Source organism: Pogoniulus pusillus, chromosome 15 (assembly GCF_015220805.1).
Source record: "Pogoniulus pusillus isolate bPogPus1 chromosome 15, bPogPus1.pri, whole genome shotgun sequence".
Classification (NCBI taxonomy): Eukaryota; Metazoa; Chordata; class Aves; order Piciformes; family Lybiidae; genus Pogoniulus; species Pogoniulus pusillus.
Window position 1 is genome coordinate 7,977,540 of NC_087278.1, and position 12,766 is coordinate 7,990,305.

The window sequence follows — 12,766 nt, forward strand, 5'->3', positions numbered from 1 at the left end:
TCGCAGGTTTTCAGCCCCAAGGATTCTGAAAAGCAGCTTGTTGTGACTCAGTGCTGCAGAGACATAGGGCATATGGACATCCCAGAATAACACAAAAGCAATCAAATGCCCTAAAGATTTGAAAGACTGTGTAAGATTGCATTCCCTGGATTCTCTCCTTAAAAATGCCTCTCTCCCTGCATAACATGTCCACAACCTTTGCTCAGGGAGCACCCTCTGACTTAGATCAGGGAGAAGAGACAGAACATAAACAGGTGTGATGAAACAAAAGCTGTCTGTGAACTTAAAAACTTCAGAGGATCCAACTGCATTAAAAATAAACCAGAACAGATGTAATCATGCCAGTGCCATTCCAAGGGCTGAAAGGAATGCTGAGGAATATCCTCACTGCCTCAGCACTGCTCTTTTCCATCTCCCCAGACTGAGGCTGTGCGTGTCTGTGGTTATTCATCCCCTCAAACATGCACTGCTGCTTCTAAGACAAATGGGACACAACTGTGAGCAAGATGAAATACTTCTCATGAAAAAGGAAAAGGACAGTTTGGGACAGCCTAGCTTCACAGCACCAGAAGTGGCTGAGAAAGAGTGAACTTGTAAACTGGAGCATTAGATATATGGCTTCCTTCTGACTGAGTGAAGTACATTCCTCTGAGTCTCTGTTGCCTTTGCATCAGGTGGAGAAGAGAGCCTCTTCCTGCTTACCAGGATTAATCTGAGATAAGCTAAGAACCATTGGCACATCACAAATGTACACTCAGGCAAATTTACCTACTGGACTTGTATATCCACAGAGATGCTAACAGCAATCAGGGCCACTGCCTAATCCATAGCCCTTGCTGCTTGTAAAATTGCAGGAAAAGTTGGGATTTTGTCTTGAGGAGGAATTCTGCCTTCCACCACACAGCATGAACACCAGTCATGACTAATTCTTACACTGTCCATCCTTCTTCAACCTTACACCATCTACCTCCTCCTTTTTGGGTGCCAGATGATAACCAAATAAGCCATGCCACAGAGCTGGGTTTGGGCAGAGTTAAGTAGCTCTTGTTAAACTTCCTAATCCTGTCTGGCTAAGAAGCAAGGGAAATGGTTCGCTCCAGTCTGAATTACTTTATTCTGCTGACAGCAGAGATGAATGCAAATGGGCTCTCTGCTCTCATTTTCCATTGGTGCTTTAGGCACAACTTAGACTCACCTCTCCATGCCTTTGTTGTTGATATTTGTATTTTCAGTTGGACAGGTGAACTACCCAAAGGTTGCAGACAATTCCTCCTTCGATGAGGACAGCAGTGATGCCCTCTCCCCAGAGCAGCCAGCCAGCCATGAGTCGCAGGGGTCTGTCCCATCACCGATGGATTCCCGGATTTGTGAGCCTCTCCCTAACACCACTGGCACATCAGTAGCTCAGGTGAGAATGCAGTGGCATTATGCAGTGCCCTGGAGCTTCACAGCTTCTGCTGATTTGTGGCAGAGGACCCTAAGAAGTGAGACTGAGGGATCCTTAAGAGGGATAATCTGTGAAGTGTCACAGGGGGCGTAGCTCTGTGTGCTATTGGTAAAGTCATCTGGTTCCTGAGAAGCCCTCTTCGTGGTCCTGTGTGGGGAATGGGGGTAGTCTTTGCTTGGTGATGCACACCCTGTGTGTAGCTGATTCTGGCATTCAAAATTGGGAGATACAGGAGTGAGATTTTGATGCCTTTTCTGCCCTGAGAAGTGGTGCTTCTCAGGGACAACTGAAATAGTGGATTAAAGGAGTGTCGATTAATGACTCAGAATCTGTTCTGCTTCCCTGGACACTGTTTGCACTCTCTTAAACTGTTTCCCTCCTTATACATGTTTTTGGTATGTCTTTTTCTGTCCCTGCAGGGTACATCCCAATTGCAGATTAATGCAGATGCCAGTGAAACACTTTTCCTACCTGAACAGCCACCCCCACCTCTGCCACCTCCGCCTCTTCTGCCCCCTAGTCTTACAAATGGAGCGGCTCTTACTGCTGCCAAGCCTCCACCAACACTCATTAAGGTACTCTTTTGGATGATTTTTGGTCATGGGTTGTAGTGGGAAGGAACTGAAGTTGGTTACTTTGAGGAAGATTTGGAGTTGGAAATATGACATGAATATACATGAAGGAGGGAAAGCTTATGTCTCACTAATGTCTTTCTCAGACACTAGTTGTAGCATATTCAATAGGTTTTTCTGTTCCTTCTGTAAGATGGGTCCTGAGTGCAAAACATTCCAAAACAATTAGCATTATCCATCTGCACTGGGTGAGCAAAATGATCTCGGATGCTGAGAGAGGTGACCTGCATCGTGGTGCAGTGTAAGCTGCTGCGACTGTTCTGTTGCCTGAGTTAGAGAAGCACAGAAAGACCCTGGGGTCAAATCTGGAGAATTCTGAAATTAAAATCCCAATGTGTGTTCTGGTTTACGTGGAGTGTTATGTTGTATCAGTGTTTCCATTCTTATTTGCTTCCTCCTTTTCTTCTAAATAGCAAAGCCAGCCCAAGTCTGCTAGTGAGAAGTCTCAGCGCAGTAAAAAAGCCAAGGAGTTGAAGCCGAAGGTCAAGAAGCTTAAATATCATCAGTATATTCCCCCGGACCAAAAGCAGGACAAGGGAGCTCCTCCTATGGATTCATCCTATGCCAAAATACTGCAGCAACAGCAGCTCTTTCTCCAGCTTCAGATCCTCAACCAGCAGCAGCAGCACTACAACTATCAGACCATTCTGCCAGCCCCACCAAAGTATGGGTCCTAAATGGCAGCTCTCTCTTAGGAAGCCCCTGCTTCCCCACTGCTGTTATCGGAGACACTGTCCTGGGTGTGAGGTGTGGTGATTGGGTGTAACTCACTCAATCTTGCTAGGTGACAGTGGGCCTCCTAAAAAGCTGATGCCTGCTGGATCAGACAAACGCAACTGAAGTGAGTTGGTTGGCAGACTAAGGTCCGTGTTTATAGCCAAAGGCACTGGTGTGCTGCTTTAATGCCTAGGGTGGCACTGGTGGCCCAGGTGTTTCTGAACGTGTGATTGTGTACATTGAGTGCCTCTGGTGCCTTTTTGCCTTGGTTCTGATGCCTGTGTTTGTTCATTCCCTGCAGGCCTCCAGGAGAGCAGCAGAGTGGTGCCAGTGCCCCTGCTGTGCGCAATCTCTCTGCCACAGTCAGCAGCACATCTTCAGTGTCCTCTGGTTCCGGTGGGCTCATGCGACAGAACAGCAATGCTGCAGTCGGCAAGCCTGGCCCCCTCCCTGCCAACCTGGATGAGATGAAGGTAAATGTCTTGTGAAGCTGCATGGCCTCTTCTCTGGCATTGCCAGAAGGCATTACTGAGCAGTCTTACTGCCTCAGAGCAGGGCTGAGGTGGGCTGACAGGAGTTAGTGCTAGCAGCTGGTATTGCTACCCTGTAGCCTGAGGTGAAAGCTTGCAGAAGGGTCATTTTAGTCCCCTGCACTGTGGCTCTGGTGGCTGTTAATAGTTGTTCTAATTAGAGATTATGCTTTCTTAATGTTGCCTTCCTTTTTTCCTCTCATCAGGTAGCAGAGCTGAAGCAAGAGCTGAAGTTGAGAGCCTTGCCTGTCTCGGGCACAAAGACAGACCTGATTGAGCGTCTCAGAGCTTACCAAGAGCAGAACGGTGCAGCCAGCCAAACAACCCCCACTCCCAAGCCCAGCACAGCAGCTGTGCTTCCGAAAGCTGCCGAGGTGGTGGTAGCTTTCCCAGCTGCCAGGCTGAGCACAGGGCCAGCCCTGGTCACCACTGGCATCTCACCAGCAGAAGTAGTAGTGGCCACAGTCACCGGTAGCGGCGTGATGAAGTTTGGCAGCACAGGCTCAACACCTCCTGTTTCTCCAACTCCTTCTGAGCGCTCACAAATGAGCACAGGGGATGAGAACTCAGCCACTGGCGATACCTTTGGAGAGATGGTGACTTCTCCTCTGACCCAGCTCACTTTGCAGGCATCTCCAGTGCAGTTTTTGGTGAAGGAAGAAGGCTCCAAGTCTGCCTCCTGCTGCATAAACGTGACGCCCAAGTCAGAGTGGTGTAGCAGAGATGCAGAAGTTAGGGACAAAGACCAGATGCTGCAGGAGAAGGACAAGCAGATCGAGGAACTCACCCGCATGCTGAAGCAGAAGCAGCAGCTGGTTGAGATGCTCAGACTACAGCTGGAGCAGGAGAAGCGCTCCCAGCAGTCGTTACTGGCCCCAATGGCTGCGGGAGAAGGAGCAGTCCTTGCCTCCAACCCAGCAGCATTTGACGTCAAGGTCAAGAGTGAAAACGGTTTCCTCAGCTGCCAGTCTGCAAAGCAATCCAGTGGCCAAACAGACCAGTTCAGCCCTGCACCAACCACTAGCCAAATGGACACTTTGAATCCAAGCCTGGTGCCAAAGAAAGCCGTGATGGTGAAGCAGGAGGTGCCAGCCACGGAAACAGAGCCACCGTGCCAGTCCCACAGCCCGCGGCTTTTCCTTGGCCCGCAGGGGAGTGCCCTGAGTGACCTCATCAAGGGCACCCCTCCCCCCACCCTCATTACTGACTCCACAGGGACCCACATCGTCCTCACTGTGACCAAGCAGAGCACCGAGAGGCAGGGCCTCTCACTCCATGGGAAGGCAGGGAGTAGCTGCCCGGCCTCACAGGTAGGCAGGGGTTACCTCACATCCCTGCTCTTGGCAGTTGGGTTTCTCTCTCCTTCTTCCTGCTTCTCTGGTTGAGGTCACTGTGGGATGACTTAACATGGTGGAAAGCTACATACTGGGAGGGCTGAAGTGCTGGCTGCACTGGCTGCAGTAAAGCAGAGCAGGGTAAGTGGCGCAGCAACAGGAGGTCGTCCAGTGATGAACCACATCCAGCACTGTACCTCTGACCATGTGCGTCACAGGCTGTCCAACCTGCTTCCAAACACAGGGTCTGCCTTTTGTCAGGCAGGATCTCAGGCTTGGAGCACAGGGCTTTGCTGCCACATCTCACTACTTCTTGAAAGAGCAGCTATGCCTGCAATAGCAAAAAAAAGCAGAGTGTGGTTTACCTCCTGTCCTTTGCTGGAGGCATCATTGTCAAAGCGGTAGTAGACAGGTCACCTTATCTGCTGACAGCTGAAATCAGACCCCAGGAGCAGACTCTTGCTTTTTGACAGCTCTTTGTTTCAATGCATGTCAGTATTTCAGTGTTAACAGAGTCTTTAATCAGAGATGGGCTCCTGTTCCCCTGCTGGCATGAGCTCAGCACTTAACAGAAATGGTCCAAGTGTTTCTTCCAGGAAGGGATAAACATGCCTGGGTTTTACGGCCTAAGTCAAACCCCAGCAGGTTCTATGGCATCAAAGAAGATTTTCCTTCTCTGCTGCTACATTTCCTGCCCCTCCTGCAAAGCAAGTAGCAGTGTCTGCCTTTGAGGACAGGCGCTGAGGAGGCTGCATTTGCTGTGTAGCAGGTGCGATGCCAGGCAGCTAAATAGCATCAAGTGTCACCCCAGGGTATCTCATGTGAACTCCAGCCACCACTCCTGGAGGTGGCTGGAGCCCTCAAAGGATGACATGGACAGCCCAGGGATTCGGACTGGTACTACCTTCCCTTTCAGGACTCTGACTCCCTCCCCAGCCTGGTTTCTCTACCTGGTGAAACAGAACAGTTGACAAAATTTCCTAAAGAATTAAGAGTGGGGGAAAAAGAAACTTCCTGAATCCTCTGAGAAACACAAACCTTGCTCCATGGTGTGTCTGGGCAGTAACTTCTCACAGATACCTTTTTCTTTCCAGAGAGTACAATCATCGCCCTTGAAAGCTTCCAGCCAACCACCATGTCAGCTACCTACGAGCATCCCTCCGCAGCCCACACAGCAGCAGAAGCAGCCCCAGCAGCAGCCCAGAGGACTAAACCAATCTATCAAAAAGGTAGCTCACTGCCTGCTCACTTCTCTTCCTTGTTGTCCTTTGCCTGTTGTTGAGGGTTTGCAGCAGTGGTGGGAAGGGGTCAGTGACCATCATGACAGCAAGTGAGGTCTCACAGCAGCTTCTGCCACAGCTTGCACCTGCATGGACTATTTGGTTTTCAGGCTGAATGTGGGAGCAGCAAGGGTTCCTGGCATAGCCCCTCTGCTCCCCCGTCTGCTGCTGAACTAGCTGCCACGGAGAGCCCTTCAGGCTTGGGATTTCAGAAGTGCCGAGTGTCCATGAGGTGTTCCTCTATGGCACAGACAGTGCCAGTTAAAAACGATGAGAGGCCAGAATGGGGAGTCCTGGTGTCCCTGATTCCTGGAGGAGTGCTGCTGAACTGAAAAGGTTCACTTTTTCAGTGAAGTGGTTCACTCCACTGCTTGGAGTGGTGTGAGCAGTGTGTCTGCTAGTGAAGGTGGTGCATGAGCTCTGAGAGGGGAAAAGGATGTGACATTTTCACTCTCTGGTATTGTTGAACATCCTTTGACTTCCATTCCTGTGCCTTGAGCACAGTTGTTAATCTTCTCTCTGTGAAGTGCAGTGGTGGTTCAGGACAGAGAGCACCTCTGGCTTTATCCCTTTTCCTGTAAAGAGGCTCTGCTGTGCTTCTCCTCCCAGTCTAGCCCACTTATCTCTCTAACATGTAATTAAGAGAAGATACAGAAAGATGCTGAAGAGCTTTTTGGAGCTCTGAGAATTACTTCTGAGTCTGATTCTGGAAAGGCCATGAAGGCAGGCATCATTTCCAGTGTAGTCAGAGTGTGATGCCCACTCTGCCACGGCTCAGTGCCTCGGTTTGTTTTGGTACGTGTAAGGAAATGCAGAAGGTAAACAAAGGCACCGTTTTCCCTAGGCTGTCTTAGCTTGTGTGCTGTGGAGGCATCTGTAGTGACTCTCCTAATCCTTTTGCCTCACTCTAGTGTCAGCAGTCAGGCCTGCAGGTGCCCATGGGGCAGCATGTCTTTCTTGGCACCTCCAAATCTGCAAGTCCTCAATGATTTGTGTCACTGAAGTACCCACCCAGCACACCCTACTGGCCTGTGCCAGCTTCCAGTCCTGTCAGGAAGAGACACGAGAGCAGCACTGCTGGCCAGGATCTGGGGCTGCTCCTCTACTTGCAGGTCACAGAAGAGATCAACAGCTTTCCAGGAAAAGCAGGATGGGCATCAACATGTACAAGGGTGGGAGCTACTGCCTAGGCATCACTGCTCCAGGGGGCCATGCTTAAGTGTGGAGCACTCATAGCTGCTGTAGAGGCAAAGGCCTGATCCCCATTTTAACTTTAACTCTGGGCAGTTGCGTGCTGATTCATCTGGTAAAGCTGAGTCACCAGCACCACTTCCTGCAACATTTGGGGTTTCCTTTGGAGGTCTCTGGTGCTGCTCAGTGCTCCAGGGCTCTCCACCCACCACCGGGCTGTGAAACTTGCTGCCAGTGAAGCATGACTATGTCCCCAAAGCAGGCACTGCAGAGGGAGGTGGGTGAAAGATAGAGCCTGGACGTATTGCACAGAGCAGGCTGAACAGAACAGGGAGAGTGCCTTCTGTCTCCAAAGTACTCGAGGAATTCCCCACCTGGACAGATGAGGCTCTCCCCTTCCAGGAGCAGTCAGGTGGTTGGTTGTGGTGTGGTTGCTTTAGCAAAAGATTTCCAGCTGTGAGCAGTGCAGACCTCTGCAGCACTGACCAAGAGAAGGGGTCACAGCAGCTGTGAAAGAGGTGTTTACGTGGACTTGCTTTCTTCTAAACCCCTTCTGTATTCGTTCTAAACAGTCCTCATCACAGCCTGGCTCTCCTGCTGCCCACTCTCCATCCCAAATGGATCTAGAGCAGCAACAGCACACAGCGCTCTTTGGAAGTCCTCCACCTCCTCTCCCTGTTCCCTCGGCCCCAATGAAAGAGCCACCAGGCTATGAAGAGGCCGTGAAACAAGAGCCAAAGGCCCAGGTGAGAGCAATTCTTCTCCCTGGTTTTCTTGGAGACTCCTGATCTGGGCCAGCAGTAACAGAGCAGCGACACAGTTGTGCCTCCCCAGGGGAATTCCTTCTGGAGGGTTTGGGGAAGGCCTGGTGAGTGTTATTAGGAGAGTTGCTTCCTATCCAGTAAGCCTAGGGTTATGGAGAGTTCTGGTGCCATGCTTCCCTGCACTCATTCTTGCTAGGTAACAGAGGGAGGAGAGCCAGCAGCCATGGCTGTTGCTGGAGGTGGAAGGTCCTCTGGTGAGTAGGAAGCTAATGCTGTGCTTGCTCTCCTCAGGAGAATGGCTGCTCCAGCCAGCAGATGGATGACTTGTTTGACATTCTCATCGAAAGTGGAGGTACGGAGACAAACTCAGCACTTCCCACAGTCCTTGGGTTTGAGCCTGGAGGTTACAGAGCACCGAGGAGAGAATGTGACATGGCCCAGGTCTTTGACTCTGTGTGCCTGCTAGTGCCTTTAGTATGGCAGCAGTCATTGAGGCTTCGAGGGTGTCAGGCATTACAGAGCTATTCAGAGACTCTGCTGCACCAGCTCTGGGCACATCTCTTCTGCAGCACTGGGCAGAGCTTGCATTCCCTAGAGGCAGGCTGAACACCTGCAATAGCCAGCCAGGCGTGGGCACAGGATGGGTTTCCTTGTCCCGGTGGCCAGTGATGGCTCAGTCTGGGAGGTCCACATTTCCCTGGTGGGTGGGAGAGATCCTTCTGGTGTTTGGCCAAGCTCTTCCTCACCCTGGGCTGCCTCTTTGTTCCTTGTACAGAGATTTCTGCTGACTTCAAGGATCAGTCGTCTCCGGCTGGGAAAGAGCCGCCTGTGGCCCCAGTCTGCTCCCCGCCGCCCAGCAGCCACCATTCCCCGGAGCTGGCAGTGCCAGTCTCCCTGGGGCAGCCTGTGCCCGTGGGCCGGCTGGAGGACTTCCTGGAGAGCAGCACTGGCCTCCCGCTGCTGACAGCAGGCCACGAAGGGCCGGAGCCCCTCTCCCTGATTGATGACCTCCACAGTGAGATGCTGAGCAGCTCGGCCATCCTGGACCACCCACCTTCACCTATGGACACCTCAGAATTGCACTTTGCTCATGAGCCCTCCGGGGGCATAGCCCTGGATCTGGCTGAGGCTAACCTGGACAGCATGGACTGGCTGGAGCTGCCAGGGGGGCCTGTCATGAGCCTGGCTCCCCTTAGCACTGCAGCTCCCAGCCTCTTTTCCACAGACTTCCTTGATGGACACGATCTGCAGCTGCACTGGGATTCTTGCTTGTAACTCTGTGAGCAGAGACTGAAGGGAATGGGAGTGGGAGGGCACAGGCATGCAGGGGGAAAAGGCCAGTCAACCAAAAAAAAAACCACAAGAAAAAGAACTGAGCTCCTGGTATTTGTACTCCTCCCCCAACAGTGTCCTTCCTGCATGGAGCTGGTGCTGCTGGCAAAGGCAGACCTGCTGCTTGAGTGGCAGGCTAGGCCATGGCAGGGAGAACCACTGCTGGAGGGTAAGAAGAGGCTGTGTGAGCTCTGTGGCCTCCTACCCCCTCAGTGTGGCCTGACCCAGCTGGGGCAAGAACCCCGACCTCAGAAGATGACATCCCCTCCTCCTCCTCCGGGCTGGTGCAGCCATGCCACACACAGGGCATGGTGCAGCCAGGCACGAGTTCCCTCAGCGCAGGGCAGAGCATGACTGGGCCCAAGCCCTTTCCAGAAGCAGCTCCCACACCTCACTGGGACTGGCACATAAAGGGCATTGTGGTGGTTTAACAGCTGCAGAAGGGGGTTCTACCTCTGAAGTGGGACACAAGGGCAGGAGTGCTGGTTGGGAGCCTGGCATGGCTGCTCTCTGCACCACCTGCCATCTGTCAGGGGAGGGTCTGATCTGCCCCAGGGCTGTGAGGAGCTGGGCAGAACAGGCACCTTTCCAAACATAGCCAAAGGGAACCAGGGTTCCCCACCAACCTGGCAAACATGTCCATGCTGGGTTCCCAAGTATCGCTGCGCATGGCAGAGCCCTGCCGCCCTGCTTCACTGCTTTGGGCTGCAGGAGAGAATTTTAAGGTGCTAAAATCCAGGTCCTTATATGTTAAATCTGTCCTTCTGTGCCCCAGGCCTCTGGCTGTACCTCGAGGCGAGCCTTCGGGCACAGCCTTGTCCCAACTGCTACATCACTTTTGGCCACCTCCAGGTGAGCAAGACAGCTTGCCTTGGTGGGGGCTAGGGCCAAGAAAGTGTCTGTGTGTCCTAGGGAGTATGAGTGGCACAGCTAGCAACAAACAACATATCACATGGGGCCATGTGCAATCTGTCTCCTGCCTTCAGCTGTGCTGGTGCCTCCCTGTAAACAGATGCCCTGGTGGAAAGCAGCGGCTGGGGCTGTCACCCACCAGGCAGGGAAGGGGAAGTGGCACTGCAGAAGGGGTATTTTGTGGCTCAGTAGTGCAACTGTGAAGGTCTCTTTCTGGGGAAAAGTAATGGGCAGCTGACATCTTCACTTCTCTCTAGCCTCATGGGGTGAAAAACAACATCAAATGGCTGCCTACTGTCAGCTGCTGCCCTGTGTCCAGCCAGCTCCTGCCATGCAGGTAGCTGCTGACTGATGAGGGGGTAGGCAAGTAACAGAGCCCACAGAGCCACAGTGATAGTGTTCTCTGAGCAGGGTTTTGGGTTGGAAACCCACACCTTGTGCTGTTACTCCTGGCACTTTTAGATGCCTGTGTTTGGTAGCGGCAGATCACCCCCCCCAACTTTCTCCCCCCAGCTCAGTTAGCAACGGCAGGGCTGGAGGCAGTGCCTTTTGGAATCATGCAGACTGAGGTGCTGGCCCTGCTCAGGCAAACACAAGGATCAACTGCCTTCCTTTCCAAGATCTCCTTGAGGATGCTGTCTCCACCTTTCCCCTGTGCCAGGCTGCGGTGCTGCCTGCTGGGGATGGGTAGTTGTGGGTGGGCTGCTCCCCTGCCCCTTTGGTTCTTGGTGGTGCTCTTAGTGGGGAGGCCTTGCTGCAAGGGTGCATTGCCAGGCAGGTGAACATGAGCCTGTTTTACAGCTGGGAGAAGCCTCTGTTTTTTCTGAGCCCTGTTTGCTTGTTAATTAACTGCATGGGGAGCCACTTTCTTAATCATTCACCGGGGGGGAGCCTGCTGGCAGCTTCCTTCCTTTCTGGCCCCTTCTCTCCCCTCTCACCCAGAGCTGGAAGCAAGTCAGTCTCGTCTCTGCCTCCCTCAGTGTCTGAGTTGGAGACAATATCCCCTCCCCACCTGCTTTCTGGTGCCCAAGCTGTAGTGTTTAGTCCTAAAAAATGAGAATACCTGAGACTGGTGGACTCTGGCTTCACCTTGCTGAGCCACCCCCACATCTCTCCTGGTGTAGCCCTGGTGCTCACCAGGAGCAGAGTGCACCAGCAGTTGCCTTACAGAGCTGCCATCAGCATCTCCTAGGGCAGCTACGCAGCTCTGGGACCAGGTGGGCACAAGAGGCAAGAGGTTCCTTAGGGGGAAAGTATGGGGGGGTGGATATAAGAACATCTTTCAGATTTGTCGAACTCAAGCGCAGTGAGCTGCTTCCAGCCCCCAGTGAGCAGTAACCTGCACACAAACCAGCTCGAGGAGTTATTTTGTACAACTACAAAGCTGCAATCAGCAAATACAGAATGATATTATCAAAGTGCAGTGAGCTCTTAGAGGAAGGTGGGAGTGCTCCACCTGCAGCCTGGCCTGACCCAGCCCTGGCTCAGTGCACTGTGGGTCTGCCCACACTCTTGTTGGCAGAGATGCCGAGGCCTGTTAAGGATTTAGTCCTCTCCCAGGGCTGCTGGCGAAAGGCTGAGCTCAGAGATGCTCTCTTTCACCTGTCTCACCCACGCTTCTTTGTGAAACTTTGCAGGAATTTAATTACATTAATTTGCAAAACGTAATTGAAATTGGCTGATGTAGCCCAAAATTGGCTGATGTAGCCCAAAATTGGCTGATGTAGCCCAAAATTGGCTGATGATGTAGCCCAGCTGACACAGAACCATGAGCCTCACCTCCCGAGGAACCCAACTAGCCTGCCACAGCCCCTCCGCACACGGTGATTCTGCCAGGAGAGCCAGCGACAGCTCTGTGCCACAGGGGCAGAGGGGAAGCTGGTTCCTCATGGCAGAACATACCAGAAAGTCCCTCCCCCAAGCAGTGCCCAGAGCAGGCAGGCCCAGTTTTCTGCTTTCTTACTATTATTTGTTTGAATAATAGTTCAATAGTTCTTTGTTGGAAGAGGTTATTCCCCTGGACATACATTTTTGCACCCTTTGGGGAGGGAGGGGGGGAAAAAAAGCAAAGTCTGATGTTCTGCCTCTACCTTGAATGTAATCCTGAATCTTTCTGCTGTAACCACTACTCGTTTGTAAGGTGTTTTTGACTAGCAGGCGCTCTCCCTTCCACTGTGCAGCAAAGGGCGAGGGGCGATCGGCACCATCAGACACAGATGGTGTTGGGGCAGCGGATCCAAGAGCGAGTATTCAACTGGAAAAGGTTAAAAGTGACAAGTTAATGGGGGGAGAGAATGGATCTTTAAATTGAATTATTTTTTCAGTTACAAATATTTGAAAAGAAAAAAAAAAAAAGTTAAAAAAAAAAAAAGAATTAAAAAAAAATTATCCATTTTATTAAAAAAAAAATAAATTTCCAAACAGCCACCTGCTCAAAAACTTTTCTGCTGTGCTGGTGGGAGGGCTTGGGTCTACTCTGCCTTTTCCAGCTAAGGGTGGGTGATCTGTCTGGGTCTTTCTCAAATCTGGAAAAAGAAAAAAAAAAAAAAAAAAGAAAAAGCAAACCAAAAAGCTGAGTGGTGGTGCCTCATCCTTTCTTGGCTGCAGTCCCTCAGTGGCTGGAAGCT

The 12,766-nt window shown here is 51.8% G+C and overlaps 1 protein-coding gene across 2 annotated transcripts in view; it reads left to right on the plus strand.

The window, feature by feature from the left end:
* MRTFA (myocardin related transcription factor A) overlaps positions 1-12,696 on the plus strand; it is an 83,960-nt gene extending 71,264 nt beyond the window's left edge. For both annotated transcript variants that reach the window (XM_064155180.1, XM_064155181.1), the window contains exons 6-14: positions 1,233-1,408; positions 1,867-2,022; positions 2,493-2,743; positions 3,098-3,269; positions 3,533-4,636; positions 5,755-5,889; positions 7,704-7,877; positions 8,187-8,247; positions 8,671-12,696. In XM_064155180.1, the coding sequence (XP_064011250.1) occupies positions 1,233-1,408; positions 1,867-2,022; positions 2,493-2,743; positions 3,098-3,269; positions 3,533-4,636; positions 5,755-5,889; positions 7,704-7,877; positions 8,187-8,247; positions 8,671-9,170 (2,729 nt within the window). In that variant the 3' untranslated portion in view covers positions 9,171-12,696. The remainder of the gene's footprint in view (positions 1-1,232; positions 1,409-1,866; positions 2,023-2,492; positions 2,744-3,097; positions 3,270-3,532; positions 4,637-5,754; positions 5,890-7,703; positions 7,878-8,186; positions 8,248-8,670) is intronic.
* The last annotated feature ends 70 nt before the right edge of the window (positions 12,697-12,766 follow it).